At 47.0% G+C, this 17,659-nt stretch overlaps 1 protein-coding gene across 2 annotated transcripts in view; it reads left to right on the top strand.

Annotated features, from left to right (window-relative positions):
• The window catches only part of Vps13B (vacuolar protein sorting 13B), an 83,908-nt gene that overhangs the window by 23,768 nt on the left and 42,481 nt on the right, over positions 1-17,659 (top strand). For both annotated transcript variants that reach the window (XM_089557953.1, XM_089557952.1), the window contains exons 19-29: positions 317-650; positions 2,122-2,236; positions 4,769-4,971; positions 6,414-6,726; positions 7,145-7,347; positions 8,669-8,928; positions 11,320-11,714; positions 13,449-13,666; positions 14,613-14,753; positions 16,137-16,353; positions 17,282-17,421. In XM_089557953.1, coding sequence (XP_089414079.1) covers positions 317-650; positions 2,122-2,236; positions 4,769-4,971; positions 6,414-6,726; positions 7,145-7,347; positions 8,669-8,928; positions 11,320-11,714; positions 13,449-13,666; positions 14,613-14,753; positions 16,137-16,353; positions 17,282-17,421 — 2,539 coding nt within the window. The remainder of the gene's footprint in view (positions 1-316; positions 651-2,121; positions 2,237-4,768; positions 4,972-6,413; positions 6,727-7,144; positions 7,348-8,668; positions 8,929-11,319; positions 11,715-13,448; positions 13,667-14,612; positions 14,754-16,136; positions 16,354-17,281; positions 17,422-17,659) is intronic.

The following is a 17,659-nucleotide window of genomic DNA, read 5'->3' as shown; positions in this document are numbered from 1 at the left end:
CTGCAGTGATAACAGTTGCACCATGATTATTGCTGAGCTGACATTTGTGGGCAGTGAAACTCAAACCCATATTTTAGGCGCCTTAGACTGAGATGCTCAGTTCCAAGTGACTGTGATGGGAAAGGGGCAGTTCAAGATGATTGGGAATGGCCCTCACTCACCCTGTGGGAGGTGTGATCAATTGCTGCCATTTCATTCTGCTGTGGGTACAACTGCCGTTTGTGTCGGTACCTATACCGATGGTGATGATTGTGACAAGAACACTTGAGAGGCTTCAGTGCTCATCTGACAGCTGTTCCCCTTGTTACTCTTTCAGCTGAATGAAATCAGACAGGTTCTGCTCCTTTTGGGAGCCATGCACAGCAATGCATCGAACACGATGGCCTGGTTTCACCAGCCGGGTCCTAACATTCCCGAGCCCATGGGCCTGAGAGCCCTCCACCGGCAGACCTCAGCACCGAAGGGAGTGGGCAGGAGCATAAGCCTGAGTGAGTCGGGCGAAAAGAATGCCACGGCTCCTGTCATTGCCACCAGTCCGGTGTCCAAGTCTCCTCTTGAGAGCCCCACCCTGACACTGTGGCTACAGTGGACGCTGCCCAAGGTCGGAGTCAACCTTTTTGGCAAGAGCGGAGAGGATTCACTGGCCAGACGTGAGTCGGTGGCTGCTTGTCTTGCGAGTCTTGACATTTTACGCACATTGAGGCAAGCAAATTTAGGGACTTTTAAACAGCAGCACTCATTCGTGGAACAAAGATGAGTGTTGCTGATTGAAGGAAAAACTTCCACAAGAAAAGAAAAAAATGTTGACCAAAGGTTGAGGGCTCAGGAAGTCTCACACAACCAATGTGATTGATAATTTAATATATAAAGCATGGCAATAGGTAAGCTTATATGTAACCTAGAAGTGAGAATACATTCCACCTATGCTAGTGACATGCCTCTTGTGACCTATCATAAGAGGTCCAATTCTGTTATTGGTACATTATAAACAGAACAATCTATTAAATTTAAATTATTTAAATTTAAGGCACAGTTGTTTTCCTCTGCGCCTTTGGTAGCGAACCGAGTGAAGTGCGCCAAGCGAGGACAGCCACTAGCCTTCAAACATGAGGATTGGTCAACTAAAGGCCCATTGTTTTCAAACAAATGAGCTTATTAAGGCAGAGCTTCACGTCTGAAGCACACAGTGCTAAATTAGCTTTTTCTTTTGTGGCCTGTGAAAAAAAAAAATCTCTGCCTCTCCCGTAACCGAGAGTAGAGTAAGCATGAAATGTTTACGAGCGTAACACGGAGCGGAGCGTACGCGGACACGATGAGACGCAGGCCTGACCAGAATGTATATGCAGCGCGTTCGAAACTGTCTAAAATGCGTAGAGGCGAAAGCGTTTTCCGCACCACTTTGACTGCCTCTGCGGCACTGGTGGCGTCGCCACTGGATTACACACAATAGATGACGAAGTAATGAAAAATTACCAATTAGTGGCTAATTACTGATTATTGACTAAATACTAATTAACTGCTAATTAATGACGCTTAAGCTTCGCCTTTAGGAGTGGAATGCGACAGTGTGTTGTAGTGCTGCCAGGCAGTCTGAGGAACGCCACCACCCATCTCGTTAAATCTCGTATGGTGCCCGGATGTGGCATGTATGTGCTTTTTGCATGCGTTATTAGAAATCGGAAATTATAATTCCGTGCATTATCAAACGCACAGCCCGACTGATATCTTGATAAACATTGAGAAGGCACTGGCAGCAGTTATTTTTTGTGACTCGTTTGGAGACCAACCGGCGCTTGCATGCCGGTCGTGTAGAAGGGCTTACAGTCTTGTTAAATCTCGTTAAGTCTGGTACGGTGCCCAGATGTTCTCGTTTCAGTGTCCGTATGAGTGGCTCTCGGTCTCGGCGTGACGTCACCACACTGCCGACAACAGGAGCTAAAAGCATTTCATGCTTAAAAAAGCAATATTTTCTGGGAGGTTTATTACTAACAGGTATTCAGATTGTTTCGCGTTGCTTTGTCTCTGCTAGTTTATGTAGTTGCACTACATGGATTGCTAGTTCTGTGAATGTTCAGCTGCAGCTTCTAGACTGTCTGTGACTGCTCTTCCTGCCCACATCAGACGTGTGGCTCCAGCTCGAGGCGGAGGATGTGACCGCTTCCCTGGACGTCCAGGAAGTGTACTCGAAAGTCAAGCTGAAGATGTCCTCCTTCAACATCAGCTGCTTCCAGAAAAGGTTCGTGTTGCATTTGTCTTGGGCATGCTTGGGCATCTGAACAGCGTGACTCCACCAGACAATGTTCAGGAACAGTGTACAGTTCAAGAACAGTAAAAAAATGCATCCAGATTTTTCTCCCTTGAGATGAAGGTCTAACGATTTTGAAATCCTTTCGGATCACCCTGCAGTCATGTGATCACCCTGTACATTCTCATTGACCATCATACCTGTTGAACGGATCTCAGAACTCTGCAGCTGAGAGTCGACGACTTGAACTCAGAGGGAACCAAAAATCTGTTCAAATGAACGGAAACCTTTTTAATGCACCCACTGTCGACGGAGCCAAAGTGTCAATCCGAGTAGACTAAATGTTTAAAGTAAGTAAGTGCACAAATTAATGAGGTTTTACTGAATCTCATTTATTAGCCAGGGGAAAAGTCATTGAGTTTTCACTTACAACATATATGTACTGCACCAACAAGAGCTAACAGACGTGCTGTAAACTTTTAAGCCTCTCTTGATACTGAAGTCAGTTTAAAGAAAAAAAATAGGAAAGATGGCTTTTCTAATCAATTAGCTTTAAGCGATAACATATTCAGTAATGTTCAAAATTGATCAACACCACAAAATAAATTAATTTAAAAAAAATCCCCTGTGCCCCTTGGCTTCTGTGGCTGTTGGCTTCTGTCATATTTGAAAATTAGTGCGAGGCTGGAAAGTGAAGATATTTGTCAGATTTGTGTCTATAACACATCAGTTTGGCTGCTTTTTTTTTCAGTTATATGGGAAAATTGATGCAACTGTTAGTCCACTGTATTTAGGGGAATCCCTCAAGATAGTAAATTTAGCGTCCGCCTAAGTTCAGTTTATTACCTTAAAAGTCCCCCTTAGGGGCATTACGTAAGTAACGATCATGGTAAATAATTATTGAAAAAAATGGTCAGATATAAGTGCAACCATATGGCTACAATTGGCTTTCGTTTGTAGTTGTGTGGCTGCGCTTGGCTGGATGCCAATGACTAATTTCTCCCTTGTTGACACTACTGTGCACAGCATTAGTATGTGCTTGTGGTGCCTTTGGCCACACGGTTTTTGAAAACTGATTTTAATTAACCTGGCTCATTTACAGTCATTCACTTTTCTTTGCCATTTTGCCCATCTGCCATATACTAACTGTGCACGCAATCAAGTAATTCGCTATTTTAAAATACTTACATTTCAAACACATCCTCCCAACGTAGTTTCTGTACGTGTCTTCAAAGCTGGTACCTCACAGTAGCTATGGTGCTACCTTTTCCTGTCTTCCGCTTCGAACCTTTTGTATTCAAACTTTGTTTTGACATTTGCTGACAGAAATCCTGTCGTAATTAAAAGCTTTCAAAATGGACTGAGAGACAAAAAAAACTACAGAGGATGTTTACTACTTTCGAATTGGAGCGAAAGCACGGATTTGTGCTACGTAGAAGACAACGGTGAACAGGCAGTGTCATGTGATGGAGCAGATGGAAGTTGATTTTATGAAGACGATGCTCTCCAATGCACAGCGCTAGAGTGTGGTGCAGTTTAACACGAGGTGTGTTCGCTGTGACGATAGCCTAATGGTCTCGCTGAGCAACCCTTAAAGGAGATCTGTTCGCACAGCCGCTGGTCGACTCCCAGTCATGGATATTGATTCAATTTCTTTTTCTCTGTTTCATGGTTTGAACTCAGCTGAAGGTCAAATTTACGCGGTGTGCGATTGAAGCCTGAGGTCCCGTAATGAAGCTTTCGCTTCAAAGGTGTTCCATGTTTGCCGCTATCTAGAATATCGCTTTTAAGGCGGAAGCCTTTAATGCCTCATCGTTGTTAGCAGCAGATGTCGACAGAAATGTCACGCTTTTCAACTGGTCGAAATGGCCCTGACGTCACAGTGCTCAAATTTCAAACGGGGCCAATTGTACTTTGGCTAGCAACCATTCAACCAATTAAAGGGATGGTATAGTGATGCTCCAAGTAAGTGGGACTGAGTTTAGTTAATCAGTTAAATAACCAATTAGCCTAATTAACCTTTCTAGGCAGACCGGATAAATAAATAAAACTGAGAAGAAAATTCGTTCGAGTTCGGGAATCGAACCAGGTTCTCCGGAGTGCGAGATGAGCACGCTAACGACTCCGCCATGCCAGCTGGATGATTTGGAGTGAACAAAGGCGCGTCTGGTGAATATGGTGTCTTTGTTCACTCCCATCTTCCTCCCATCCCTTAACCCGAGGTTCAGGTGTCCACCGAGATATGTCAGACAGATACTTTTCCTTTCCTTGAAATCCAATTTACCGACGAGCAAGGTGTAGAGCCAAATGGCGATGGCGTTCTTTGGACTCCCTGCCAGCGTTGCAAAACGCTGTCGCGTTCCACTCTTAGAGGGGAAGCTTAACATCTTAACCACCCTTCAGGGACACAAGCAGCAACACCGCGCTTAAGGCTTCCGCCTCACCGCAGTTTAGGTCAACAAAGTGCCTCCCTGAATTTTGCTGCAATCTCCGTCTCTGTGCACATCTCTTCTGTCCTGGCAGCCCAGTCTCAACTGCAACCTGGGAGGCCGGCCCATACGAAGGCGTGGTGTTCAGCTGCACCGAGAAACTTAGCCGTCAGACTGGTACCAGCAAGGTGATCGCCAGCTCGTCTTCCTTGAGCCAAAACAAGCAGGCCGACTTCCTGAACCTCACTTGGACGTCCGCCCTCTGTGCACACGTTCGCAGGAACATCCACAAGTCAAGTAAGACTCCACTGTAGTGACCAGCGGTTGATTTTGGGATGCAAAGTCTTGTTACTTAGCAAAAGAAATTTGATCAAGAAACGGTGTATTGGGATCGATATGGTGGCCGCAACTGGCATAGGAGAAGGTTAATTGGAGAGAGACATGGGAGAGGCACTTGCCCTGAAATGGGTGTAGTCAGGCTGATGATGATGGTGATGATTGCACTATGTTGGATCTGTAGTGTGCATTGCTATGCCATTTTCATTGCTTCCTTATCTCATCACAGACTGGCTTGTTGCAAATGATCGATACGTTATGATGCGTTAAAGGGACGTGTTTTTTTACCGTTCTTGCTTAGTGCAAATGTAAAAAAATATGGCTTTCAGTCCTCAGTTTCAGTTTAAGCTTTTGTTTTATACACAGTGTAGACCGCTCATAATGTGCATCATGGGGGCTGCGAAAATCCTATAAGTGGTACCGCATTATAACCAAAACGTTGTTTTTTCGGATAAAAATGCATGCCAGATGGGCTTGCAGTGCTTCGGACGGGGAGCGAGAGACAAATAGCGGTGCGCGCGCATGGAGCCTGCACTTGTTAGCAGCGAATCCGCCTTTTTCACAAGTTGTGGCGCCCTCTGAGGAGTTGCAAATATTAATCTGCTGCTGGTTGAAAACAAGTGCACATGGAAGACGCAGGTGCAATCTGGTTCCACGAGGTGCCAGCTGTGCCTGCAAAGTGGCAAGTGTGTGTGTGTGCTTGACAGCTGGCGCCATCTGTTGCATGTGCCTGTTACTAACATGAACTGCACATGCGCAGCAGAGGCTGGTGGCTTTTGTTTTCAACCAGTGGAGATGGAGGAGAAGAGGCTCGCATGCGCAGAGTGGCTTAGTGAAAAAGGCGGATAAAGTGTCAGCAACCATGGAAACGATTCATGCTCACCTTCCCATCGAATGAACCATTGATCGCCATATAACTTTTTGTTGTGTTTGTTTTGCGGAGCAAGCGTCAGTACACCTCAGGTGACCCCGGTGCCGCACAGGAAAGCGCACTTGCTGTTTCGCGCTCGTTTGCCGAGCGCGATTTCAAAACCACACTATGACCGGTATTTCGCTTCGTGCGACCGCATGTTGAGCAGTATGACTTTACATTGTGTCCTATGAGAGGCAGACAGGTGGCCGGCACAAACTGCATAATGTCCTCTCCCACATTGTAAGCAGTTACGTTATAAGTGGTGTTCACTGTAATCCCATAGTTTGGAATTGCTGAGCAGTCTTTAAGGGCTAAATTTTCAGCAGCAGTTTCTTGAGGGATATATGCTTAAGCGGTTGTTGTTTGTTTGGCATGGTGAGTATACCAACACAATCAGCAGAGCCTCAGCTACTGAATGTGGTCTGCATATAACTAAGTTGGGACTAGTCATGTAGTTCACTGGCGCTTGACTTTCTTTTTTTGCATGCAGGAAAAGACTTCACTCCTCTGACAGAGGCCGAGAAACAGACCCTCAAGCCACATTTTCTCAGTGAGGTGGACTTGAAGCTGGCTCCGCTGGACGTGGTTCTGCACACTTGCGTTGCTGGCGTGGTGGCCGACATGGCCGTGCCAGTTCAAAGCCTCCTGGAACTTCTGTGGACGCCTTCGATCAGCGTTCCCTCCAAGAGCCAGGCCACCAAGCCAGCAGGCTGGGACCTGAACAGTCGAGCACTGCCTTTGGTTTACCTCTCTTCGGGAACTGTCCGCATATTCCTGCCGGTGGACGACAGTGGATCTGAAAGGTGGGCTCCAGAGTAAGATCTGTGGTGCTTTTAGGAGGGCATGTAGAGCTTGGACACAGTGTTGCACAGCTTGTAAGGTTGAGCATAACAAAACCTAAGCAAACTCCACAGCATGACCAGAACTGTACTGCCCCAAATTAATCATAATACAGGTCTGCCAGTGATGTTGAACGTAATGGGGCCAATATTTTTGTGTGGTAGCAAACTGTACAGAAGGGCAGTCATGTGTGAGACATCTTACAGAAGTCCATGGTAGAGAGAGGGTGGGGTTGATGGTCCTTTGCGATCACAAAAATGAACAAGGGAGGGGAAAACCTCAGGTTGCTTGAGCAACCTGAGGTTTTCCCCTCCCTTGTTCATTTTTGTGATCTTACAGAAGTGGTATTTGATGTGAATGTCTCGTAAACTGCATGTGCAGGCTGTCGGGCTGTGGGGACGTCTGCCTGGTGCAGATTGGGGCAGCCTCCCTGAGCCCCCAAGTGGAGAACCCGCTGTGTCGCCGCGCTCTGCGGGAAGACCTGTACTCCTGGGCACAGGAGCAGGGGATGCTGAACGCCGTGGGCTCAGACCTGGAGGACCGGCAGTACCACATGCGACTGTCCTCTTTCTTCCTGTGCACGCGTGAGTCTTTAGAGAACCTAGAGGAAGTTGCTTCAGGTTGAGGAGACTGCACAGTCATCGTGTGTGATAAGGGTGGTGTGAGGTAGGGGCAAAATTCAGAATGCCCATGTAATGGGATTTCGGTGCATAGCAGCAAACAAGATCCAGATCTCCACTGCTGTGTGCTTCTGTAATGGTGCAGTTTGTGTCGTTAAAGGGACACTGAGGAGAGCACTATTAATATATTTTTTATAGCAAAATCCGATAGTTCGGCATGTCATGGCTTTGTTGCCACTTGGCCGGCAGCGAAAAATGCATTTATTTCTAAGAAATTTGGATTCGAAGTTGAAAAGGTTTTTCCCGCCGCTGTGATTCAAACTTGGGATTCGGCTATGACGACAGAGGACTAAGTGACGTGAAACATGACGTGACATGACGTGATGCAGACTCCGTGATTTCTGGCGGCCAGCAGTGCGGCCTAGCAGCAGCCGAAAAGAAAGCTACCGCCGGCCGCACGTTGAAGGCATCTATCGGCTATTGCGGCCGTCGCTACAGTCGCTTCGCTTACGTTTGCACCGGCGTTTTGCGAGCGTTACGATGGATCTCGTTCTCGAAGTCGTCAACGAAGTTCTCGCAAATAGACGCCTTTAGCATACCGTGTACCTTGATACCGCTAGCGGAATACCGGGAGCCCGCCTAACGCCGGCGAGCAGGCGCTGATTGGTCCCGATGCTTCAGGCGAGCGCGTAGCTGCCCGGCACGTGGCGCCATCTGGCGACGTCAAGGAGATTTGCGCATGCATTGGCTGCGCCTCAGTGATTTGTGCTTCTCGTGTCCTAGCGTTGCTAGAACCATTGGTTCTAGCAACACTGTTTTGTTATATGACGTAATGACGCTTGTACTTGCGAGTTTGGCCTGTGGCGGCGATACCTGTATTTTGGTTCTTGCTCTTTTCTACGTTACAAGAGCTTTGTTGTCAGTATGAGTGGCGTTTTTGTAATGAGGAGCTGGTATCCTGTCGATACAAGCCAACTTCAATTTCTCCTCAGTGTCCCTTTAAGTGCAGCATTCAGAATGGATGAACACAACACGAAGAAACGTTGACAATACCACGGACACATTGGTGATGCTACATAATGTCTAGTATTATCAGTGTTTTTTTCCTATCATTGTTTGTGAATTTATGTGCAGATTTGACATCATTTCGACATGAATAACCATCTAGCCTGAACCAAGGTTGCTTTTGCACCTCTTGATGGAAAAAAAAAAACAAAAAATTAATTGATTGCGATGTTCTAGTGGAGCAGGGGGCTTTTAGTGACATCTTTTTTCTTGGACTCAGTGAACTGGTGCGACCTGGTGAGTCAGAGCAGCAGGGATGAAGGTGCTGCCCTGGGGCCTGGCAGTGGCCAACCGGTGACCACCCTGATGGGCGAAAACCCAGCCTTTGAGTGGAACCGGCAGCCACCTGGGGCACATGTGCTCGGCCGGGCGTCCAAGGCTCCTGTGCCCTTGCACTTTGTCACGTCCTGCTGTGACCTGCATGTCACTCTGGCCCCCGCCATGATCTTTGTGGAGAGCATGGCTGATGGAACCTCCCAGGTGAGAGGGCTGACTGCAGCATCACGGAGGGATTAGAAATATCTGCATTCTTATGTACTACACTCAGTAATAGTGTTTTTACTCCCCCCCTGGTGGGGAGGAGTTTCCTTGCCACTGTCGGTAAGGGACTTTCATTCCTGTCTACACTTGGCACAGAGATCTCGGCATCGTGCTCTCGTTGCGTGTGGCGTACTGCTTCCCACAGACTAAAAAGCCCATGAGTGTTCCTGCTCGTTGACTTGGGGGCTAAATTTTCAGTTGATGCAGCGTTGCAATACTCATTATCGCGGCACAGAGTTTGGGCATTGTTTGGGCAGAGTTTGGGGACGATGCATCAACGATAGACTGCGTGAACATGCAAAATATATAGAGAATTGGGCATTGTGTGCGCATTGCCTGTGGCAAATGGAAAGACGTGTAGGGCACTTGCGCATAGAGCTGGTAACACTTTGCTGGAAGGAGTCAAGTTAAGAGAGAGGAGCACAGCTACCCAGTTGGGTGTCTGGGGAGCACTCGATGCCAGAGGGAAAGGAAAAATCGTAAGAAAAAAACAACAGAGATCGGTCAGTGTTGAAGAGAAGAAAATGAGATGGTGAAAAAAAAACAACTAGACCAATGCCTCTAAAGCAGGATAGGGTAAGCTTGTTTGATGCCCTCAATGTACTGCTCACTTCTTGCGTAGTGCAGTAATGCTCTACTTCCAAATATCCTCTCACTGCAAGACCATTTCAGCCATTGCTTTCATGTAGCATATACAGTCGAACCCGGATATATCGAACCCGCATATTTCGAATTATTGGCTATATCGAACACACAGATTACCCCCTTGAAAATACTATGTAAAAGTATAGGACAGTTGCGTTGTATATCGAATTCCATTTTCGCCGGACATTGGATATATCGAACGCCGCGCCGCGCCGCGCCCCTGGAAGGTGCGCTTTCCTCAAAGACAGTCCTGTCCGGTCCTCAGCCGCCTCAGCGGAGAACATTTCCGCAGTCAGCAGGCGCAGGGCCCTTTTTTTTTTTTTGTTCCCCATTTTTGCGCCCCACCGGCGCGAGCTTTCCCGCTCCTCCTCTCCTCCTGTACCGCCGGCGTGTGCTCCGTCAAGGTCATTGGAGATCAGCGAAGAGAGAGCGCCGCATGGAGACGCGCGGCGACCACGCTTCTTGGGGAAAGAGAGAGAGAGAAAACGGTCGCTCGTGGGCACATCGTGGGTCTGGGGAAAAGAGAGAGCTCAGAAAAAAAAAAAAACGAAGCTTAGAGCGCCGATCTTTCTCCCTGCTCTTTCTTTTCCCTCTGTCGTTCCTTCGCAGCCGGGTTGACTGCCGCTCGCATAGGCTTCGCTCTTATCGCTCCATCTGCGCCTCGCGTGTTTTTTTTGTGTGTGCCTGTGTTTCAACGCGCGATGTGAAGCAGGCCCCAGTAGCCAACTGTTTTGGCAAGGCAGGCCTTGAAGTGGCCGGAGATGAATGTCCGGAAGATTTAGATGACGATGAGTGCTTGGACGACGCGTTTCGCGACTTGTCCAATTTTCTCGGCGCCGTTCCGTCCGAAGCGACTGTTGAGGACTTTAACGCTGACAGCGAAGTTCAAGACGCCGACTCCAGCGACGACGAGGGCAACTGTGTTGTCGAAGAAACGCGTCCGTGCGCAGCCACTGAACTGGCGTCAGTGTTAGCCTGATTCGGCGCTGTTGCGGCGAAATGGAAGGCACTGTGCTCTCGCACCTGGACAGTCTCGAGAAGATCGAGGCCAGTGTTTTGATCGTTTCCCAGGGGAAAAAGCAGCCCAAAATTAGTGATTTTTTTTTCCGCGAAATAAAGCGCTTTCACATTGCGCGCCCATACTATGTTATTCGCGGCTGTTCCAAACGGTAAGCCACAATTTGTTATGATCGGGAGTGCAGTTTTAGCCTATATCTGTATATCGAATTTTCGCTATATCGAACTATTTTCCGATCCCCTTCGAATTCGATATATCCGGGTTCGACTGTATATGGACACACCTAGCATACTCACTTATCTTTTTTTGGAGCCACACCTGCTAAGATGAACTTCTGATAGAACAAACAAATTTGCATAGTCCCTTTGTGCTCGTCGGAGTCTGCTGTCATTATCATCATCATCATCAGCCTGACTACGCCCACTGCAGGGCAAAGGCCTCTCCCATGTCTCTCCAATTAACCCTGTCCTTTGCCAGTCACGGCCACCATATTCCTGCAAATTTCTTAATCTCATCCGCCCACCTAATTTTCTGCCGCCCCTGCTACGTTTGCCTTCTCTTGGAATCCACTCCGTTACCCTTAAGGACCAGCGGTTATCTTGCCTTCACATTACATGCCCTGTACCACATACATATGGCATACCTCATGCAAACTGTACACCATACAGGAGGTCCTTGTCTGTGGCCACTCGGTAGAAGCCAGCATACCGCGAGATCTGCACTGCCACCTGAGCCTGGACCAGGTGGCGCTCGTGCACCGGATCTTCTCCCAGTACCTGGGCATCGTTGGCAAGCTGGCCGCGGCCACCACGCCCACGGGGAAGCACATCTTTCCCGCACTGCGCCATGCACCTGAGTGTCGGGACAGTGGTCTGGGGAGCGAACTCTCCGAGGCCGTGGAGTCTGTGCAAGCAGCGGGTTCTTCGAGCACGGGACTTGGCTTTGTGCCCTTTGACCTCCTGCTGACTGCATCGACAATCTCACTGACACTTGGACAGGTGGAAGCGGACAAGAGGAAGCAGTCGCATTCACCACCGAGTTGCAGTGATGATGAAGACATTGGGTGAGCCTCATTTTTGGGCACGTACTGATCAGATTGTACAGCTGTGTTTTGCAAATATGTTTATTTGTTTGTTTATTTACTTCCTTTTCTTTTTTGAGGTTTTAATTTCCTTGATTATTCACTCCTGCTTAAGTTTCTAGAAGGACTGTGTGCAGGTTAACTTCACCTTTAACTGCATAGTTCAAGCACTATGGTAGGTAGAAAATGTGATTGTTTTGTTGCTAGCCGTTGCTGGCTCATAACAGCTGATTACAACCAGCTGAAAAGGGCACTGTGCATAGAAAGAGCCAACCTAGAAATATTGCATTCAAAAGGACGCAATGGATCACAACCCTGGTGCATTCTAGAATATTAAATGGGTTGGTCGACTTGAAATACTCTTAATGCAGCAGCGTTAAGGGCCTCCGTGTCGCAGAAAAGCCAGTGTCGGCATTGCTGTTGGCATTGGCGTGCTGGTTGTGACAGAAAATCTGGATTGGTCAAAAAGGTGGCTCTCATAGATGGCGCCAGCCACACCAGCGATGCATCAGGCCTTCAGCGATCAGAACAACCACGAGCAACGCACCAAGTGCACGGGTCTTCAGTCACCATCTTCGTCCTCGCCCTTATATAAACATGGAGCAGATTACTTTTATGAACCTGCCGCTGTGGCTCAGTGGTTGTGGCTCTCGGCTGCTGATCCGAAAAAAACACTGGTTCGATCCCCGCTGCGGCGGTCGAATTTTGATGAAGGCGAAATTCTAGAGGCCCATGTAATGTGTGATGTCAGTGCGTGTTAAAGAACCCCAGGTGGTCGAAATTTCCGGAGCCCTTCACTACAGCGTCCCTCATAGCCTGAGTTGCTTTGGGACATTAAACCCCCATAAACCAAACAAAGACTCTTATTACAGGCGTCACCCCTCAAGCTGCTACGCAGCAGACTCATCGCTGTATTGCTAGTAACCATATGCGGCATGGTTAAAGCAGGGCTTTATATGTGTCATGTGGTCTTTCACATAATATTTTGATTGCGAAAGAGGAAACGGTGTCCGTGTCTGCGTGGGCAAAAGGAACCGCGGTCACATCATACCCTTAAAGGCAGAGCTTAAGTGTCCCCCCAATTTTTTTTTATGAATTAAATTCCTTGTATGAAGGTTTTTTCTCCGTCTAGACATGTGTATGCAACTGCAATACAAAAATTAAAAAAAAAATCAAAGCATGCCACTCTGCAGCATGCCTTTAGAATTGCAATGAGCATTGAACCAATATTCCGCCACTTTTTGTTAAGTCTGAGGGCTTCCCTCATGGTTCATGCTAAAAGTAAATTGCAGAAAAAAATGTTCTTCAGATATAACACTGAAACTTTGTGGGAATGGTCATAATATTACTGATAGTATGCGCAAGCGTCTCCATTAAAATCCATTAGAAGCTGTGGCGATAACACCTACTTAGATGTCCCACAGGGCTTAGATTTGTAGATAGGAAGGCCACTTGGTGGTGAAAAGAGAGCATTGACAACCTCTGTCTACTTTTATGCTCACAAGAAAGATGGATCGCAGGAATACGGTGACAACAAGCTCATGAAACTTTGGCAATTAGACGTTAGGTTCCTTTTGGTTCTCGCCCACTGGAAGTAATGGTAGTGTTGTCCTAGAGCTGTCCTGGTACATTCTCTTGGTGCGCTCCCTTTTTACCTCCGCCCGATTTTCGGCCCTCAGTCACCAAAACACTCGCTGTTTCCTGTGCTTGTGGCAGGTACGATGCCTCCGAAGACTCGGACAGTCGAACCGGTGACGATCTTGGCACCAGTTCCCAACAGGCTGCACGGGGCAGTGGCAAGGTGGTGCCGCTGGCTCGCCTGGTTGTGCTGCAGCCTCACGCATTCCTCTCCTGCTCTTCCACGGAGCAGCGGGCTGAAATGTCCTGCTTCGACATTCAGGTCGGCGGTGTGCCCACAGGGTTCCGAGCAGCAGGTGAGCTTTATTCTGTCTTTCTTTTTGTTAAGCTTATTATTAAATTTGCCTTGCTTTATTGCTCTTGTGTTTTCTTTCTTGAGCACCCTGCTTCATATCCTTTTTCACAAGTTTGTTCTTGATTTCTAGTTTTCAGCTTCTTTTCTTGCTGCATCAACCTTGTTTGCATGATTGGTCTTTATTTGCCTGTCTTGTGAATTAGATAGGCCATTCACTTGCATTGCGGTTAAATTCTTTATTTCTTTCTCGTTTTACTGTTCTCGTTCACGTACAGTCACTGTACCCACCATGTTGCTTTTATTTTGTTAGTTTACTTTGCATTGTAGGTCATTGATAGCTGACATACTCTGTCATTGTTTAAGCTCGGGATATTTCATTGGAGGTTACAGGGTTCTCCCCCCAAATTGGTTGTGTAACTGTCATGAGCCAAGGCAGCAGTGCTAAATGGAGACTGAAATAAGCCACTGCCAGAAGAGATGCTTGAGAAGCGCACTTTGTGTTTGTAGGTCATTGATAGCTGACATTCGCTGTCATTGTTTAAGCTCAGGGGATATTTCATTGGAGGTTACAGGGTTCTCCCCCCAAATTGGTTGTGTAACTGTCGTGAGCAAAAGCAGCAGGGCTAAATGGAGTCTGAAATAAACCACTACCAGAAGGGGCGCTTGAGAAACGCCTGTATCAGTGCTCTACTCTGGGCTTAAAGTAGATGAGCCTAATAGCGTCAGCCTGTTTCACACATTTCTTTCCACTGAACCCTTTTCAAATTTTAACCTTTATTCGGATGCATAATGTATTCAGCCTGCTGTTCTTTTATGAAAGAGACTCTCTTTTGCCCTTGTGATAAAGGGCCATGGATGCAGGCTGTTGCAAGTAGCAGGGACAGCCTCAGTACTGCCCTCAGCCTTGTTGCTGGCTAAGGACGATGCACTGTGAACTGTCTCTGCAGGTCGATGCCTGTCGGAGCTTTCAAGCCCCGGTACCTTCATGGAGCCCTGGCTGGAGACTAGACCTGGAGAGCCGCATCCCAAGACTGGCATTCCACCATCCCTGTTCACCCTCTCTCTTCATGGCTTCCTCATGCCCCAGGGTACGGTTTGCCACGCCACAGCCTTCTCAGATGATGAATGCTAATTTTTTACTTCTCATTTCGTTAATTTGTTGGCTGTCTTCAAATGAAAGCTGGTCACACTTGGGTTGTTTAAAGCTATGACAACTAAAAACCTTTGAGAACACTAAACATTCACTATGCTCACCAATGCTTGCTGCAGCCAGTCTTCAAAATACCTAATGCACTTAGGAATATGATGAAAGTGGAAGACACCGACCAAAAGAAAGGAGACGGAAAGCTGTTTTGTTTCACATGGGAGCCGTGTTCACATCCACCTTCCACTTTCTTCCATGCACCGTCCCCACTGTCTTCCACTTTCGTCATGCTTCTTTCCAACCAGACAGGATTCTGTCAGACCCTTGACTTCAAGCACTTGGGAATACTTTTTCCCTGTGCACTATATGTGTTGGGAATTTTTTTCCCTAAACCTGTATTCAAACCCCTAGCAGACATGGACAAGCCAGGCTGACCATAAGTTGACTGTCATTTCTTACTTATGACAAGTTCAGCTTGTCGTGTGTTTACTGGCACTTCGTTTCTGGTTTAAGGCAAGTAGGGCTCATCCAAAGCCTTTGTTTTGGTTTCCCAACAGGTGGCAGCATAGGTACTAAATGACCATTTTCAAAAAAGAAAAAGGGGAGGGGGGGTTTTGTTAGTGGTTAAATGGTTTGAACTTTGATGGTACCCTTCGGGCGTACCTGTTCCTGAAACTTAGTTTTTTATTTTCTTTTATTTTTGCAATTCAGGTGGTTGTTGGCAGTCATAGTGCTTGTAACCTATTTGTAGTGTACCCTTTTATATGTTGTGTTCCTCTCCTGCTTGGGCCCAAAATGGCACATAGTACTGTAAAGTAGAAAAGAAATAGATGGTTGAGTTTGGATCGCTGCCATAAGCTACATTTGCAATATGACAACTGTGGTTGTTTCGCTGCTCATGGTTTCCCTCATCTTTCACTTGATTTTATTCCCTGTTTTCAGTCGGCCTAAACCACTATTGTGCTAATTGTTTGTCGGCACCTTGGGGAGCCATTGGTAATATTTAGTAGTACAAGTGTAGGGAGAATAAATCTCTAGCTGCAACTTGCTCAAGGAGCATACAAGGCTGGCCGAGCAACTGCTGTGCTGCAATTTATTTCCAAGGGGCCGTATACTCTCCAGGAGATGCTAGCCTTTAGTTCGCAGTGTATTGCTCATTCTCCTTCTGTTAGCATGGCTACAGGCTTGTTAATTATCTTCTTTTATTAGAGGTAGCTGCGTTCTTAAAGACTAATTATAATTATCTCAGTTTGGCTTTGAGGGCAGGTATCATCAGCACACTTTTTCGTGGTGTTTTCCTGATGTTGGGTTGTCGTGTTTACCCCAGTGACTCTGTGCGTGAAGATTGGCCGTCCTCTGCGAGTGAACCTGAGTGCGTCCAAAGTGGACCAAGCCCTCCAGTTTGCAGAGACTGCTTCAAACCAGTGGTCACAGATTCAGGGCTCTGCTTCCCCACTGCATCTCGAGCCTCCGAAAACATCCGAGGTGCAAGGTCCACGGGAGGAGGCCGCAGATGCTAATGCTGCATCTTCCAGTGAATGGAGGTCAGTGGTGTTGATGGTACTCTCCGGTTTACTTTCTCGGTTTAGTCTAGGAGTGTGCGAATATTCGAAATTTTTAATAGTTTGTGAATAGCAATTACAATTCCATTTGTACAACTGCTCTGGCACATCGTGGTCTGTCTTCTATCTCTCGCGGCGTAGTTTCGTTTTTGGGCTTCTGGTTTGAAGAAGTGCTATTGGACCCATTGTGTGGCTTGCAGCGTGGCGAAACCAGTAGGTGAATGCTAAGCAAGCTACATCTCGTAAAAAACTGTCTCACTTCTCCTTCTCATAAAAAACTCTCTCACATCTCCTTTGAGATGTGTGACAGTTACTGCGCCATTTCCTTTCCTCAAAAACCAGTTTTTAAGACATGTTCACCACATAAAAATAATGTGTTAAAAAGTAATCTTGGACAAGTTGGAGCATTTGGTTGGTTTGCAGTTATGAAACTAATCAATTAGCGTTAACGTACAAAACCCCACAAATTTGAAGACGTGCGGATGTGAGTGTGCTTAACTTTATGTCTTGTTTTGTCGAATGCACTGTACTCAGACAGTGCAAGGCACAAAATTAAGCACATTCATATCCGCACTTCTTGCAAGCAGCATAGTTATGTGGCTGCAGTCTTGTTGCCATCCTGTGTTCTGAGCACTTTTAAACGAAGCGTGATAATAACCATGCGTAAGGCAGCAGCTTCTATAAATCTGTAGGGTTTTTGTATGTTAGTGTTAATGTTAATTGATTAGTTTCAAAACTGCTAAGCAACAAAATGCTCCCACTTATCGAAGATTACTTTTTAACCCATTTTGTCTTTGTGATTTTGATGAAGAGCTGCCTGAATTAAAACTTTTCTCTGCCTACTGCGACATACAGGAAATCTTCAGACATTTTTTTTTTTTTTTTGTGTGCGTGAAAATGTATTCTGCAGGCTGTCAACTAAGCTGGAGATGGATCAGGTCGTCCTGTCCCTCGACTTCCCTGCGCAGCACCACCACCACCACAGCTTCAAGATGGTGCTTGCCTTGGAGAGCCATGCCTCCGACTTGGAGCTTCTCTGCTCCTCTCAAGGTCTGTTGAAAATATTTCTTCCGTCTCACGGCATTCAAAATTTGAAGCTCTGTGATCAGCGCTAGTAGTGAGGGAAATATATAACAAGGCACACACACCCTGTACAGTGGCCGCCGCGGCGGTTAGGTGGTTATGGCGCTCGGCTTCTGACTCGAAAGATGCGGGTTCGATCCCGGCCGCGGTGGGCGAATTTCGATGCAGGCTGAATTCTAGAGGCCCGTGTACTGTGCGATGTCAG

The sequence above is a fragment of the Amblyomma mixtum genome, chromosome 8 (genome assembly GCF_055824585.1).
Source record: "Amblyomma mixtum isolate Tamu chromosome 8, ASM5582458v1, whole genome shotgun sequence".
Taxonomy (NCBI): Eukaryota; Metazoa; Arthropoda; class Arachnida; order Ixodida; family Ixodidae; genus Amblyomma; species Amblyomma mixtum.
The sequence above is the reverse complement of the archived record's forward strand: the minus strand, read 5'-3'. Positions and strand labels throughout refer to the sequence as shown.